This window comes from Botrytis deweyae (assembly GCF_014898535.1).
Source record: "Botrytis deweyae strain B1 chromosome Unknown BDEW_055, whole genome shotgun sequence".
NCBI classification, from domain to species: Eukaryota; Fungi; Ascomycota; class Leotiomycetes; order Helotiales; family Sclerotiniaceae; genus Botrytis; species Botrytis deweyae.
In genome coordinates this window covers 1-14,707 of record NW_024066262.1, presented here as the reverse complement: position 1 = coordinate 14,707, position 14,707 = coordinate 1, and the positions used below count along the sequence as shown (strand labels likewise).

The following is a 14,707-nucleotide window of genomic DNA, read 5'->3' as shown; positions in this document are numbered from 1 at the left end:
ACCGAAAGAATTAAATCTGCACTTGAAATATTTTTTTCTCAGTGAAGCTTGCACAGTACTGTACTGCAGAGCAACATGCAGTGGATATGTTTATTTATAGCCAGAGTCCGAGATCTGAGTGATGAACATCTTACTTCGAAAAAGTGAATGTGCCAGCTTGGGTTATACTAGTCAGCTCACGCACATATAATTCGGAGATAATACGTCCAATGAAGCTCTAGACACAAGGCTCGGTGCATAGTTCGTTGTTTTAAGTAAAAAAGGTCTCAAAGTGTCAGCATTATTGCACCAATTTAAAAGCTCATTGCGCTGATAACGATGCAAATGGTTTGTGCTGATACAAAGTTTGTTACACACAAGCTTGCGAGTAGCGGATCTTGCATGTAAACAGATACAAGACTTCAAAGTCCGGTGCGCGCGTCGGGGATCCCGGAACATAGATTGTGCAACTTTGACAGCAACATGTTTATATTGCTTTCTACCTTCGTCTGAATCTTCGCTGCCATTTCCTTGGAAGTCGGTTCAAATGTTATGAAGGTTTTCGGTAAAACCGTACACTGAGAGATATTTTCATTTTCGTGCCTCGAAAGGAACAATTGGTTGCAAACACACTGACCCAACAGACCATTCGCTTTGTTCTTCAAGTTTACTTTGGAATATAGAATGGGTTGTAAAGATCGTAGTCTTCATACCTTTTATATTGCGTCCAATTTAAGAATTTTTGCGAGGCTCTTTGAATCACGCGAGGAGGTCTGTGAGTGAATGATCATCAACTTCCTTCGGGTTTCAAGTACGATCTTAAATGGATATAGTCAAAATTTTAATCCTCCATTATTTCCGTTAGGTATGAAGTCCGGATGTCTATTGTGTTAAGTTTTTCGTGGTCGGGTAGAAGGATTCCCATCTATGTCGTGTGAAAGAGCTCTAGAGGTATGGATTCAGATGTTTCAATTGTCACAAAGCCGAATGGGGTATACATGTGTTTGCTTTTCATTGATGCTGTTGAATTTACCTTAGATTAGGTGATGCAATCTTCAGACTTCATTCTGCTGCGGCGATAAAGAAAGAAGTTAGGTTTTTCCCCCGAGTGCTAATATTCATGTTCTTTTCCGACATAATTGTATACTTAGTAACACCAGAACTTTTCCTGCACATCGAATAATATGAAGGGACAACCTTTCAAATTGTGTACCAATATTTGGTACCCAATTAGTGGTTTCACCAATCATGAGAATGAATACTAAATCAATATAATCTTGAAAGTGGTAGTAACGACTCACTTAAATTTGACCCTTACGCTAGTATCTACATCTACAAATAAAATTCTATGAATTAACTTAAACCTTATGCCTCTAGTAAGTAATGATGTCATGACGCTAACTCCCAAATCCAAACTGATACTCATTTGGGAGCTCTAGCCAAAAGCTCAGAACATAGTTCTTGCGAGCGCAATGCTATTGGTTCAATTAGTATGATTACGTCAAATTCAAGATTCACCAGATTTGCAACAAAACCAGACTAAAGATCTAGATTAGGCTGTCTATGATACTCAAAAAGCGTTGCCGAGACTAGCGAGCTACATTTCTTCAGTTATCCATGTTCTTAAAAGACGCTAGTGAATAGCACCAACCACAAGATCGGATGATCCTTTCTTTCGGAGTGAACTAGGGACCACCGCTCTTTGCGATCGGAATATGATTGGTTCTTTCAATATGATTACGTCAATTTCGAGATCCGTCAGATATGCAACAAATTCGTGTCGGGAGATCTGGCCTCGCGTTTATTCACCCACGTCTAGCTCTAATATAACTAGTTTCCATGGCATACTAGTGATCCTCTAATACGATACGATACGTAGTTAATCTTAGCTTTCGCGTCAGTACCGGATTTTCGTCTCTCGAAAAAAGAATGATATTCAAATTTCCTTTGTAATCGTAACGTTATTGGCTCTCTCAACTTGATCACGTCAAATTCGAGATGGAGGAGATATGCAATGAATCATCAATTGAGTTCAAAATCTCTACGATTAGCAATGCCACGACTAGTGCTATACTTTTTTCTACCTCTGGGATTATATGATTGAGAGACGACTCCACTGTGAATACAAAGTTCCATATTTTACGGAATCATACGAATCTAGCGCGTTATTCTTCTAGCAAGCCACTCAAGATTTTGATAGCTTTGAGCTAGACAGGTAGTGCATCTAGTACCGAAAAATGACGGGTGCCATTTTTCTGATGTCTTTGCTTGCAAGAAAATGAGTTTCTCGTTTTTGAATATGTTTACCGAACTTGAATAAGTATCATTGTTATAACTGATTATCACAGTTGTCCTTATTTTTAGATTACTGTCTTTTACTATATACGCTGAGGTTAGACCTCATTTTCCACAAAATGTAGTCTTAGGTTAAGTACAAACCAGAAGTTCTTGTATCAACTAGGGACAATGGCGAACAGAATTCAACTTCTTTTACTCTGATTTTAGATTATTTTTATGGTTCTCCAATGGAGACAGACGTCTTTATATATCTTTCTAGAGATTTGAAAAATGAAAGGCAGCGGCTTTGGTGACTCAGTAAAGATTTATTCACTACTGAACCATGAACAATTTAATCAATTGTAACTTGGGTACTTGTGCCACTCTCATCATGCGAGTTAGCTAGCTTGGGAACACTTTATTTCCACATATAAAATCTATCACATTTACCTTTGTTTATTATACAGATTTTTGAAGTCAATCTACTATGAAACAGACTTAGGTGGCATTGCAAGTTCCGTCCAAGACATCTACGCGTGCTAGAAACTTCTAGCTTTGATTTTCAATAATTCTTGGTGTCTTCTATTCCGAGGAGAAAAGGAATTCTTGACACTATAATTTGTCATATTTGGTGCATAAACTCATACTATCACTTGTATTCTAATACTACTACCTAAAATAACGACAATGGAAAAAGAACAAGTTGCTGGCAATTTAACACAATGAGAATCATCTGATTTTCAGATCTTGAGTCATTTTTACTCCTACTTCTACATAATCAACATACCAAAAGTCCAAATTCCGATTTTGTTTCGGACGACCTAAGCATCATGAGATCCCTTCTGCCTATAAGGTTTCAATCTGTCGTTTCGGTAATCTCCTTGCCGTATCAAAAAGAGACGAAGATGGTCTCTTATATAAATCACGACTGTAAGATGCAGGTCCAAAGCGGGGAGAAACAGCTCACATGTTCGTGGTATCTAGTGAATGATTCACACATGGAAGGAAGCATCTTCAGCACGGAATACTGAGGCGTGGTACAGGTAGGTAGGAAGTGTTGAGGGAGTCATTCACTGGTTGTATTAACGAGATAAATTCTTACGGTATATTTTTATTTGACGGCTATATAATAAGCTATTGCATTCTACTCACTTGGATTGTATCAGTCAAAAGAGCGGTTTGATAAACCTGCTGAAGTGATCTTAAACTTGTGTCAATATGACTAGCAGTATGGATTGATGTAACTTTGAGCATTAAAATAACCCCCTAGTTTATTGCCTGAGTTTCGTAGGTCTATATATTTGCTGTTATCGTTATTTATTGTCAATTCTAACGACTCTTGTCGTTTATCAACCCCTGATATTCATCTCATCTGATCTCTCCGGGTAATGGAGATTCAGACTTTAGTTCGTTCTTACTCGCTGTCCTGAACTTATGTCTCAACAATCCATACATACTCTCCTAATTGAATTGGAAACTGGATCACACTTGCGTGCAGGAAGAGATTCTAGATGGGAGGATGGTATTCGTATTACATTGAGTTATCCCGTGCCCACTTATTAATAGTCCACTAGATATCCTCTCATATATTCATCCAATTTTGAATGGATACATGCTACTAGAAAAGACAATCAAAAATAATTCGTCAGCAACAACAACTATCTATTCAATACTCCAGTGTACATAGGACGTCTTTAAGCACTCCTATAGCTATGAAATCCCACCTGCAGGCTTGTACCCGATTGTAATCATCAACTCGTTCATCATCCCAGTCCTCAACTGACATTTTCCAGGTCTGGAGGTCCTTTCATTTAGTTTGACAAGAAAACAAACCCTTGGGGAGGTTTCTGCATCTTAAATAGATACACGTACAGATATCGACAACTAATGAAGAGGGGAGATCTCTCTAAGCCCAAAGAGTGGCAACAGAAGAGTTTGCATAGCCAGCAAGTGAATCTAAAGCATACAAATTCCATGAAAGTATATCAAATCCTCCCGAAAACAGGAACTGTTATGAACAAGAAAGTGGGAGTCAAAAGAGAATACTCCCTTAACCACCAAAAAATCCTCGAGGCTTTAATAGTATAAAAGACTTCAAGCTCACACCAGAAAACATCAGGAGAGTAATACAGATCATGTCTGATCCTGATATAGAATTGTGAAAAGTGTGTGAATTGTACCTGAATTTGAATTTGCTAAATTAAGATGTAGAATCTACATGAAGTAGAGAGATTTCAAGTTGATTATGAAAATTTATTAATGGGAAGTTCGACAGTAAAAGATTTCCATTGTCATTTTATCCTATACAATCTTTATTGCTATTACCATCACCACCGCTCAGTTATGAGATACATCGCTATGTCTTGATTCAGGTCGCGTCTCTACTGTTTCAACCAAGTCCCAGCGCTCTTGCAATTTTATAATCAATTTTCACATAGCCAAGTCGTAAACTAATTTCGGACTCCTCGAGTCCTTCTTATCAAATAAAGTTTTGACCTCCTTGTATATCGATAAAGAATTATCATGGATCCCCTGAACTATTTATAAACAAAATATCAGAAATCACATTGAGGTTTTGTTTCCAGCACGCACTGATGAAGTGAATATCTGCACTGCAATTGCAGGGATATGAGGAGCAGCACGAAAATCTTGAAAAGGTTGTTCAAAGTTACTGAACTATTCCTTAATCTATAAATGGCACGCTCAGGGTTGTTTTCGTCGAGGTATAATGGTGATGGATAAAGCCTAACAGATTACCCACGAGGAGGAGATATTGCGGTACACTAGATACAAGAATTAAAAATCTTCATGTACGTGAACCCTACTTTTCTAATCTTCCTGGAAGCAGACATTCCTTAATATCTATCCAAACAAGAGAAAAACAAAAACATTGATTTTCAACATCACAAAATACTTTACGCTGTCACTACGCATTTTCATTGTCTGTTATTCTCCTATTCATTACCGAGATTTAATTTAGCCGTCAAGATCAACTTGAGACTTTCACCCCAACAATAATCGAATCAATATATTTCTCAATGAAATTTCTATGATGAGAAAATGCACAAGCTCTCCCACCCTTATTAGAGAAGCCTCTATCGCTCGAGGTGCTTGCATTCAAAAGCAAAGCACGAAAGACGGCTTATATACACATACACTTGTATAAATCTACATACCATCCACCTTCCCTACCTATCCGGAATGAACTATGAAGAATTAATCATTACCCGTAAACTCATCACCCCAAACTTTCAGTCTCCCAGATCTCAGAACCCACCCCAAAATCTCTCCTATATAAATCCCTTCCCTCGGCCTCCAATTCAAACACTAGAACATGGACATAGAGATCGGGTATCATTGCGACATGGTTTCGTGAGCTTACTTTCTCTGATATCTCTATACACTCCGCGGATAGACTTTGAGATTCGGGGTTTTGGAAAGAGGCACATCGTGTTTTGTGTCCGAGATTTTTATTTTATTTCTTGGAGGTGTATGAGATTGGAAGATGGGAAGATTAGCAGTGCATTGATGAATGATAACAATGGCGTAAAGAATAACAATGAAAAAAAAATAAGAAGATAGAACGACAACGGTAAACTAAACAAAATCATGGCTGCAACAAAACTATCATTGTCCTCTAATGGTATCAAGAACTTCATGCAATACTCGAAATATGATACATATCAAATCCTCGCCCATCAAAACTCAGCCTCTAGAATCAAATTTTAGAGAGGCCGATTCATGACGGTAAAAGGAGAGCTTAAATAACCCGAGCATAAGATTACTGACACTATTCGAACGTGAGAAGTTCACTCAATTGACTTCCTATCAACTCGAAGAACATAAATTTGACAATGAATATCTCAACTAACCGGTAACATTTTAAAACAGCAATAAGTTAAACATGAATAACAATAGAAACTCGACTGATAACAACGATAATCACCATTCTAAAACACTAACAATCCCACCAACCCCCTCATACCCCACAACCTCACAATATATCCCCCATCGCCCCAACCTCCAAAAATCACACACCCAAGATCGCACTCCCATCTCAGCCATCTCACCCCATCCCACCACACTCCCCCAACATTAAAATCTCTTCCAAACATTACCCATTGATGTACGCATCCCTCCCATTCCCAACAAGCCAACTCCTTAAATACCCAGACTTCAAAAACAGAGAGTCAAGAATCGAAGTATAACTTTTAACTTCCGAATTCGGAACTCCGAGTTCTAAGCGAGAAATCTTTAGTCTGGGAAGTTTGAGGATACCGTATAGTAAATGAAAGGATAGAGGGATAGAGTTTTTAAGCATGAGTAGGTATCTGAGGAGGAAGGAAAGAGAAGAGGTGAATATAGAATTCCGACTCCTCATTGACTCCCCTTCAACACTTGCAAATACCTATATATAAACCCCCTCCCCTCTCTCAATCTACTACTCAAGCTCAAATACAGGACATGTATAAAACCTTCCAGGCTGGAACGCTTTCTGTAATCCTCACTACTACTTTATAATATGAAAAAGACTTCTATTCAAAAAATTTGCGACGTTGCAAACTATAGGAATGCGGCGTTTGGAAGCTTAGAATTTAATGATGATGATAATGATAAATATAATAATGATAATGGGAGGGGTGTTTAATGATAGTTAGTATTCTATGAGAATGACAATAACAATAATTAGAGATTAGACATAGAATACTCAAAACTCAGATGAAGAGATGAGATGAAATATAATAAGAGAAGATATATATAAGATGTGATTATTTTATTATTGAATTTTATTCTCCTTCTCATCATTATGATAATTATTCTCCTCATCAAACCCTACCTAATACACACCCACATCCCTACACCCACATCCCTACATACACACCTTCTCCCACCACATCTTCTCGCCCTCTCCTCCCCTAAAGATTACACCCTATCACTTCCCATTACACTCCACTCATTCATTATCTTTAACTCCTTCAACTCCTTCAAATCCACACTCATATCTACAGCTCTAATATCTCTTTCTCTTATAATACTAATTAATATTATATACTATACACAAACACCTCCACCTCTAGCTATTCCTTAAAGATGAAGAAAGGATGAGGAGTTTATTGATATGATAAAATATAAAATAGAAAAAATTAAGAATTTAAGAATATAAAATATAAATATAAAAATAGAAAAATAGAAAATAGAAATGAAACTAGAAAAATAAGAAAAATAGAAAAAATAGAAAAATAGAAAATAGAAAAGAGAAAAAATGAAAAATTAGAAAAATAGAAAATAGAACAATAGAAGAATGAAGAATAAAAAGATAGAAAACTAAAAATAAAAGAATAAAAGAATAAGAAAAAATATAAAATAACACAATACAAAGTAAAATAATAAATAAGACAATAGTAAATAGCAAAAATAGTAAAATAGCAAATATTAAAGAATCAAAATAATTAAAATATCAAAATATAAAATAGAAAAATATAAAATAGATTAAAATATAAAAATATAAAATATAAGAATATAAAAATATAAGAAGAAATAAACAGAAAGAAATAAAAAAGAGAAAATAAAAAGAGAAATAAAAAAGAAGAAATAAAAAATAAAAAATAAAAAAGAAAATAAAAAGAAAATAAAAAGAGAAATTAAAAAAGAAATAAAAGAGAAAAATACAAAAAGAGAAATAAAAGAAAGAAATAAAAAAGAAAATAAAAAAAGAAAAATAAAAAAAAGAAAAAATAAAGAAAGAAATAAAGAAAGAATAACAGAAAGAAATAAAAGAAAGAAATAAAGAAAGAAATAAAAGAAAGCAAATAAAAGAAAGAAATAAACAGAAAGAAATAAAAGAAAGAATAAAAGAAAGAAATAACGAAAGAAATAAAAGAGAGAAATAGAAGAGAGAAATAAGAGAAAGAATAGAGAGAGCCATTAAAAGAGAGAAAAGAGAGAAAGAAATAAGAAAGAGAATAAGAAAAAAAAAAAAAAAAGAGAAATGAGAAAAAGAAATAAGAGAGAGAAAATGAGAGAGAGAAATGAGAGAGAAATAAGAGAGAGAAATAAGAGAGAGAAATAAGAGAGAGAAATAAGAAAGAGAAATAAGAGAGAGAAATAAATAAAAAATAAGAGAGAGAAATAAAAGAAAGAAACGAGAAAGAGAAATAAAAGAGAGAAATAAGAAAGAGAAATAAAAAAGAAAAATAAAAAGAAAAACGAAAACAAAAAAAAAAAAAAAGAGACAAAAAAAGAAATAAAAAAAAGAAATAAAAAAAAGAAATAAAAAAAGAAATAAGAGAAAGAGAAATAAAAGAAAAAGAAAAAAAAAAAGAAATAAAAAAAAGAAATAAAAAAAGAAATAAAAAAAAGAAATAAAAAAAAGAAATAAAAGAAAGAAATAAGAGAAAGAAATAAGAGAAGAAAATAGAGAAAGAAATAAAAGAGAGAAATAAGAGATAGAAATAGAGAGATAGATGAATGAATGAATAAATCCCCCTCTTACTAAAGTTCTCCCTTTCAAACTTCAATCTCCAGTTTCCAAATTCAAAAACACTCACCTACGATCGCGGATTTAGCAACTACTAGCTAAATCAATCGATCAAACATACACACACACACACACACACACACACACACACACACACAAACAAAACACAAGACAAATAACCGATAAAATAATCTTATCCATATCATGCATTTTATCCATTTTATCATTTCCCCCATTTTATCATATCTACACAATCCTACAAATCCCTACGAACTCGTACTCGCACCACCTCTCCTCTTGGCCGCCGCTTTTTCCGCCGCTTCCCTCGCTCTACTTTCCGCTGTTACGGGTTCCCCTAGACCTGGTGGTGGTAACCAAGTCACCGTACCTTCTTTGGCAGCTTGGAGACGTTTTCTCTGGCCTTCTTCACCGGCGCGACCGAGGACTCCGGCTATGAGTTGGATGCAGCGGAGACTGTGGAGGTGTCAGTGAGTGTTTAACGAGATGGGGGAGAAGAGGACAGGAGAAACTAAGGGAAAGGGGAGGGAAAGGAGAAGAGAAAGAAGAACAAACCTGTCATCATTTGCCGGAATCGGATAAGTCACCCAAGTAGGATCGGCATCCGTATCAATAACCCCAATCGTTGGAATATTATGCAGACCACACTCATGCAACAAGATATAATTCTCCAACGGATTCAAACAGACCACCAAATCCGGTTTCAGCGCTTTCCACTTCAAAAGTTTATCTTCATAGCCCGCCACACTCTCATCAAGAGCATCGACCGCCTTAATCGCACACTTTGCCAGAATTTGATCACCATTAGTGATACTACCCGCAACCCATCGATTAAAAAGATGACAACCCTTCGCTAACTCCGCCGCCTTGACGACTGCGGAATCCTGACCTGCGCGCGTGCCTACAAAGAGGATAAGTCCCCCATGATAAGCCACACCTTCGACAACTTTCGCACAGCGACGGAGATGCGCGGCGGTTTCTTCAAGACTGATAATGTGGACGCCCTGGCGAATACCATAGATATATCTCTGATTTGCGGGATTCCACAACTGAGTCGCATGGCCCAGATGAGATTGACTCGCCATGAGGAGTTCGAGTGTTACATCTTTGGGAGCGGGAGGGTTGACGATGAGTTGATGGGGTTCGTAGTGTTGAGGGACGACGGATCCTAACTTTGCAGTTCGTTTCTTGATGTGGTTAAATCGGTGGAAATCTTCTGCGACATTGGGAACTTTGGGCCCGGGGGTTTTCTTTTTTTGAGGGGGTGTGAAGTTGCGGGTGAGGTGGAGGGAATTGAGTGTGGCTTCGAGGGAATTGGTTTGTTTGTTGTGGTTGTCTATTGAGGCTTCGAGGGTCGAGGTCTCTGTTGAGAGAGAGCGGGATTGGGAGAGGCGGAGGGGTGCAGCGAGTGCTTTTCGGCCTGTTTTAAACTTCAATTAATATCCCACGTAGACAGAGATACAGTTACTTACCATGCCGTATCGCAATATTTCTTAATATCATTTTGGGGGTTGTTATGGCTATTTTGACGTTATCGAGACTTTTTTGAGATCTCGGACATTGATATCACGCTAGTGGGGCAACTTACGCTAACCCCGTTTTGGAACAGTATATTTTTCATGACGGCGACAATATTTGAGACAATAATAACTATCATGGAGTAAAAGTCTAAATTTCACATGTAGCATAAGATGTAAATTCTATTTATTTGCAAAGAAGGGTATAGAGTTGAATTCCCGCAAAACTATCAAATGGTTATCAAAAGGCAACATGATGCTTGTATGACTCCGTCTAAAAGATGGAGATCTACAGAGAATTGAAGTCTAACAATATCAACGCAAGCTCTAAAACATTAGGTTAACGGCTCGTAGCGCGAGTCAATGCAAAAACTCCAACAATAACAACTGCAAGAGTTACAATTGCTCCGGGTAATAAGAGCTCATTTGGTACTCCTTGAATGACTTCCGCAGCTGGTGGTGGAGCTGCTGCCTTTCGTGACTTTGATTTGACTCGAGGTTCATCATCGCTTTCTTCTTCAGAATCAACAACACGACGTCTTCGGATAGTAGCTGATGCTGGTGGAGTGGCTACTTGAATGATAGGTGGTTGAGGATCTAAAGTAGCAGCCATTGGTGGCTTCTCAGGATCGTGAACGAACAAGTCGACTTTATCCCGATGGCCATTTCTAGCAAGTACAATTGCTTCCAGAAGATCTTCATCAGTTGTGATTGATACAGAATCACCCTCGTCATCAAGATAACTGAGAGCAAACCCAGATGAGCCAATTTTACCGTCCTCCACGGTTGCTACACCTCCGACAGCATCGATTTCTGATCCCAACTTGCCTGTTACAGCGGAAATAAGTTCAGCTAAACCATGGCTGGCTGTGACTTGAACTCGGTGTACACGTCCGCTTGGAGCCTTGAATTTGAATGCAAATGGAACATCCTCCGGAGGAATGTCATTGTGACGACTCAAATGTGAATGCGAAGGAGAATCTACACCAACATGTGAAGCAGAATCATTAGGAGCAACACTAGCATCCACTTGACGTTCATGACTTCTTGACATGTCTGGGGACATCAAAGAACGACCGCCAGTAGTATGATGATGACTTCCCTCACCAGATATCATTGATTCATTGTCATGCTCCAGAGACATCCAAAACTTATTCCATGCTGGGCCGCTATCACTTTCACCTGTTTGCATGGTGTTAATTTGCTCCAAGGTAGCATATGTAAGTTTGAGAACGTCAACCATGCCGACGATTTCGCCTTGATCGTTCATGACTGGTAAGTTCAAGTAATGTCCATCTTATAACGTCAGTCAATGTACATCTAAAGGGGAAAAAACACAACTTACCATGCATCTTTCTTAGCGCAGCTTGAATGGTCATATCCATAGGAGCAAAATCCGGGTGCGGGGTCATGACACGTACAACAGAGCAGTTGGAGGGGTCCAATCCTGGTGCGATAACACGTAAAACGACATCTTTACTTGTGAAAATACCAGTAATTGATCCCCCATCTTGTACAAGAACAGCCGTGGTATGGTTCTCCTTCATCAATGCAGCAGCCTCCTTGACCGATGTTCGTACGGTGACAGTGGTAGGTGGAATTCCATTGAGGACGGATTCCAAAGTAGGTCCGGACATTTTTGATCGAAGAGCTTCCACATATTGAATGATTTGTTGTGGTTGACTGGATCCTAATTCAGATTGAACACCTTCTAAAGCATCGTAAAGCTTTCTCGATGAGCTATAAGCCCGCTCCAATTTTTCCATCGCATCGTAAAAGCACTTTGTGATGTCGAGAATACCTGAAATATCTTGGTTCTCGTCCATGACTGGCAAATGACGGAATCCCTTTCTAACCATCAAATCCAAGGCATCGGTAGCACTGGTGTCGGTTCTCGCACAGAGAGGATTTTTGGTCATAATCTCTGCGATTGTGATATTGGCGGCCTTGATTCCTGCTCCAACCACTCGGAATGCCAAATCTTTGGCAGTAAAAATGCCTGCAATACGGTCGTCATCATCGGTAACTAGAACGCAATCTTCTCTCTTTGCTGCCATCAACTGTGCAGCCTCTGCTACCGTGGTATTCGGCTTGATCTGGAGGGCTTGACTTGGACGAAGGGCGAGAACGGTTCCTGGCGGGGCTTTTCTTGTTTGACGAGCACGACCTGTCGTCTTACTCTTCTTACTGAGATCCGTCTCGATCTTCCGCCGGATGGCCTGTGGAACTGTCAACCTCGATTTACTTTTTTGACGTCTAAGTTGCGGCATGGTGGGAGGGTTGGCAACTGCACACACACAACGAACGAATTTCTTGATATGCAAAGGATTGATAAAAATGGCGACGGGGGAACGAGATGAAAGAATAAATTGAAAATGATATAACGTACCTCATCCCTCTTGGATTGTTTTGCTCTGCTTGCACTCATACTGGATCCACCGACTTCACTTTGTGTATTTGGAGTCGTTGCATTTGTCGCATGAGAATCTTGTGCGGGTCGAGGGATATTCGACGCAGGACTATTGCTAAAGACAGGCAATTGACCACGCGCCTGACCGCTGCGACTTGGTGTCCCACGCATTGTGCCGGTAGTGGATGCCATGATTAATTATGCGCTCACAACTTTATGAACGGGGGACCTGATTAGTTAGGTTGCGAGGGAGTTGGGGAGTTACTACGTAAGTAAAGTAGTAGTAGTAGTAGTAGCAGTAGTAGTAGTAGTATGTATGATGATATGCCCAAGGAAAATCGGGAGAAGCCAATTAAAAAAGTTAATTGTGCATCATCTATAAAGTCAATTATTGGAGGATGGATGGACTAGAGTTGAAGAGGTGTAGATTCATTAAGTTTCGAAGTTTCGAAGTTTTTGAAGTGTTTGGAAGAAATTCCGACGAAATGAAATGGGAACTAGTAAATCTTCACGAAATTGAATTTTGGATGGTGTATCTTTCCGGGACGCTTTGGGAGGTATATAATATATAATAGTCCAGAAGAGATTGAAGTACGAGTGATAGTTGATAGGGAAACACCGCAATTCCCATTCAATACTTTACCTGGACCGCCCACCACTGGAAGTAGAAGAAAATGAATGAATCTTTGGTACACGATTCCACCCGGAGATTGAATTGAGGACGATATTTCTTAGGAGAGCTCGAAAAGGAAAATTCAAATTGGAGTGATCTCATGATGGGGTTTAAAAATAGATACTTGAGGATTCTTGGTATGTACTAGGTGAGTGCTGGGTAGGTACTAGGGAGAGAGATATGTGAATCAGTTTCAGATTGGAAATTCAAAATGATTCATGGTGAAATCATCAAGACTGTATGTGGTGTGTGATGTGTGGTGTTTTGTATGTGGCATGTGGTATGTGTGTGGTATGTACCTAGGAAGTAGTATGCAGATGTAGATGTCGATGTAGATGTAGATGGATGTAGATGGATGTAGTATGGAGGATCTAAGATGTAGTAGAATGTGGTAGGTAGGTAATTAGCTATAGGTAATCATACCTCGTATCTACTAGGTAGTTCAATGGTTGTCCTAGATATCTAGACAGCAGTCATATAATACCTAGGTAACATTTATGGGATTTATACATATGATAAAACACACCTACTAGGTAGATATAGGTGGTAGATAGGTATATAATTATGATTACATATTAGGTAAATTGATGATACTAGGTAGGTAGGTAGGTGTATACCTCATAAGTAACCTTATAAATAAATCAGAGGATAAATCGAGTATAAATCAAAGATAAATCAAAGATAAATCATCCAACATAAATTATACAATAGAACATCCATAGTTTATTGATTAACCATCATCCAGTCAGCACTCGAGTACTTATTATCACTACCTACCTGGGTAGATAGTTCCCTACTTATCTTCCTATATCCTTCAAACTTCCCTTCTCTTCCCGTCTGGTAATCAGCACAAGGACCTCGGGATAATCATCAAATTGACTTTGTATACAATAATGCCCATCTCCCTCCATCTCCCTCCACCTAATGCTCTCTCCCTCACAAACCTTTCCCTACCTGAGTTAATTGATTGGCCATCCTCACCCAATTATCGATTTTGCTTCCTGCGTACCCTCAGCTCACCATTTTAATAAACTTTATCCAAAGTTTGATATTCACAAAGGCCAAGGACAATTCCATCCAATTCAATTCAATTCAATTCAATTCAATTCAATTCAATCCAATCCAATCCAATCCATCGTACACGGATCATCTTATTAAGCTCTTTTCTCTGCTATTTATCTCGATTGATCTTGATTCATCTCTCATTGGTTCATCACACCAAATTCGTTGCTATCCCAACCGACCCTCGGATTTGTTGATTTTGGCGCCTGAGATAACATCAGCTTTCAGGACGCGCGCTGGACTATCTAAACCTTCAATTCCTCTCTTCGCTCCCCTCATCCTTCATTTATCTC

The 14,707-nt window shown here is 38.2% G+C and overlaps 2 protein-coding genes across 2 annotated transcripts; both read right to left on the bottom strand.

Moving 5' to 3' along the window:
- Positions 1-9,000: 9,000 nt before the first annotated feature.
- EAE98_011899 (uncharacterized protein) lies at positions 9,001-10,255 on the bottom strand (the record flags this gene model as incomplete). Its single annotated transcript, XM_038959522.1, has 3 exons — positions 9,001-9,208; positions 9,308-10,172; positions 10,225-10,255. The coding sequence occupies 3 exons, from the start codon at positions 10,253-10,255 to the stop codon at positions 9,001-9,003; spliced, it is 1,104 nt and encodes a 367-aa protein (XP_038804061.1).
- A 162-nt stretch (positions 10,256-10,417) lies between these two features.
- On the bottom strand, positions 10,418-13,477 carry EAE98_011898 (uncharacterized protein). Its single transcript, XM_038959521.1, has 3 exons — positions 12,659-13,477; positions 11,615-12,488; positions 10,418-11,565 (listed from the first exon to the last, which is right to left on the bottom strand). The coding sequence occupies exons 1-3, from the start codon at positions 12,869-12,871 to the stop codon at positions 10,610-10,612; spliced, it is 2,043 nt and encodes a 680-aa protein (XP_038804060.1). The 5' UTR covers positions 12,872-13,477; the 3' UTR covers positions 10,418-10,609.
- Positions 13,478-14,707: the final 1,230 nt, after the last annotated feature.

Coding starts and splice junctions, on each gene's coding strand:
- EAE98_011898 (XM_038959521.1), bottom strand. CDS start 12,871: ATGGCATCCACTACCGGCACAATGCGTGGGACACCAAGTCGCAGCGGT. Junction 12,489..12,658: donor AACAATCCAAGAGGGATGAG/GTACGTTATATC, acceptor ACAGTTCCACAG/GCCATCCGGCGGAAGATCGA. Junction 11,566..11,614: donor TGCGCTAAGAAAGATGCATG/GTAAGTTGTGTT, acceptor TGACGTTATAAG/ATGGACATTACTTGAACTTA.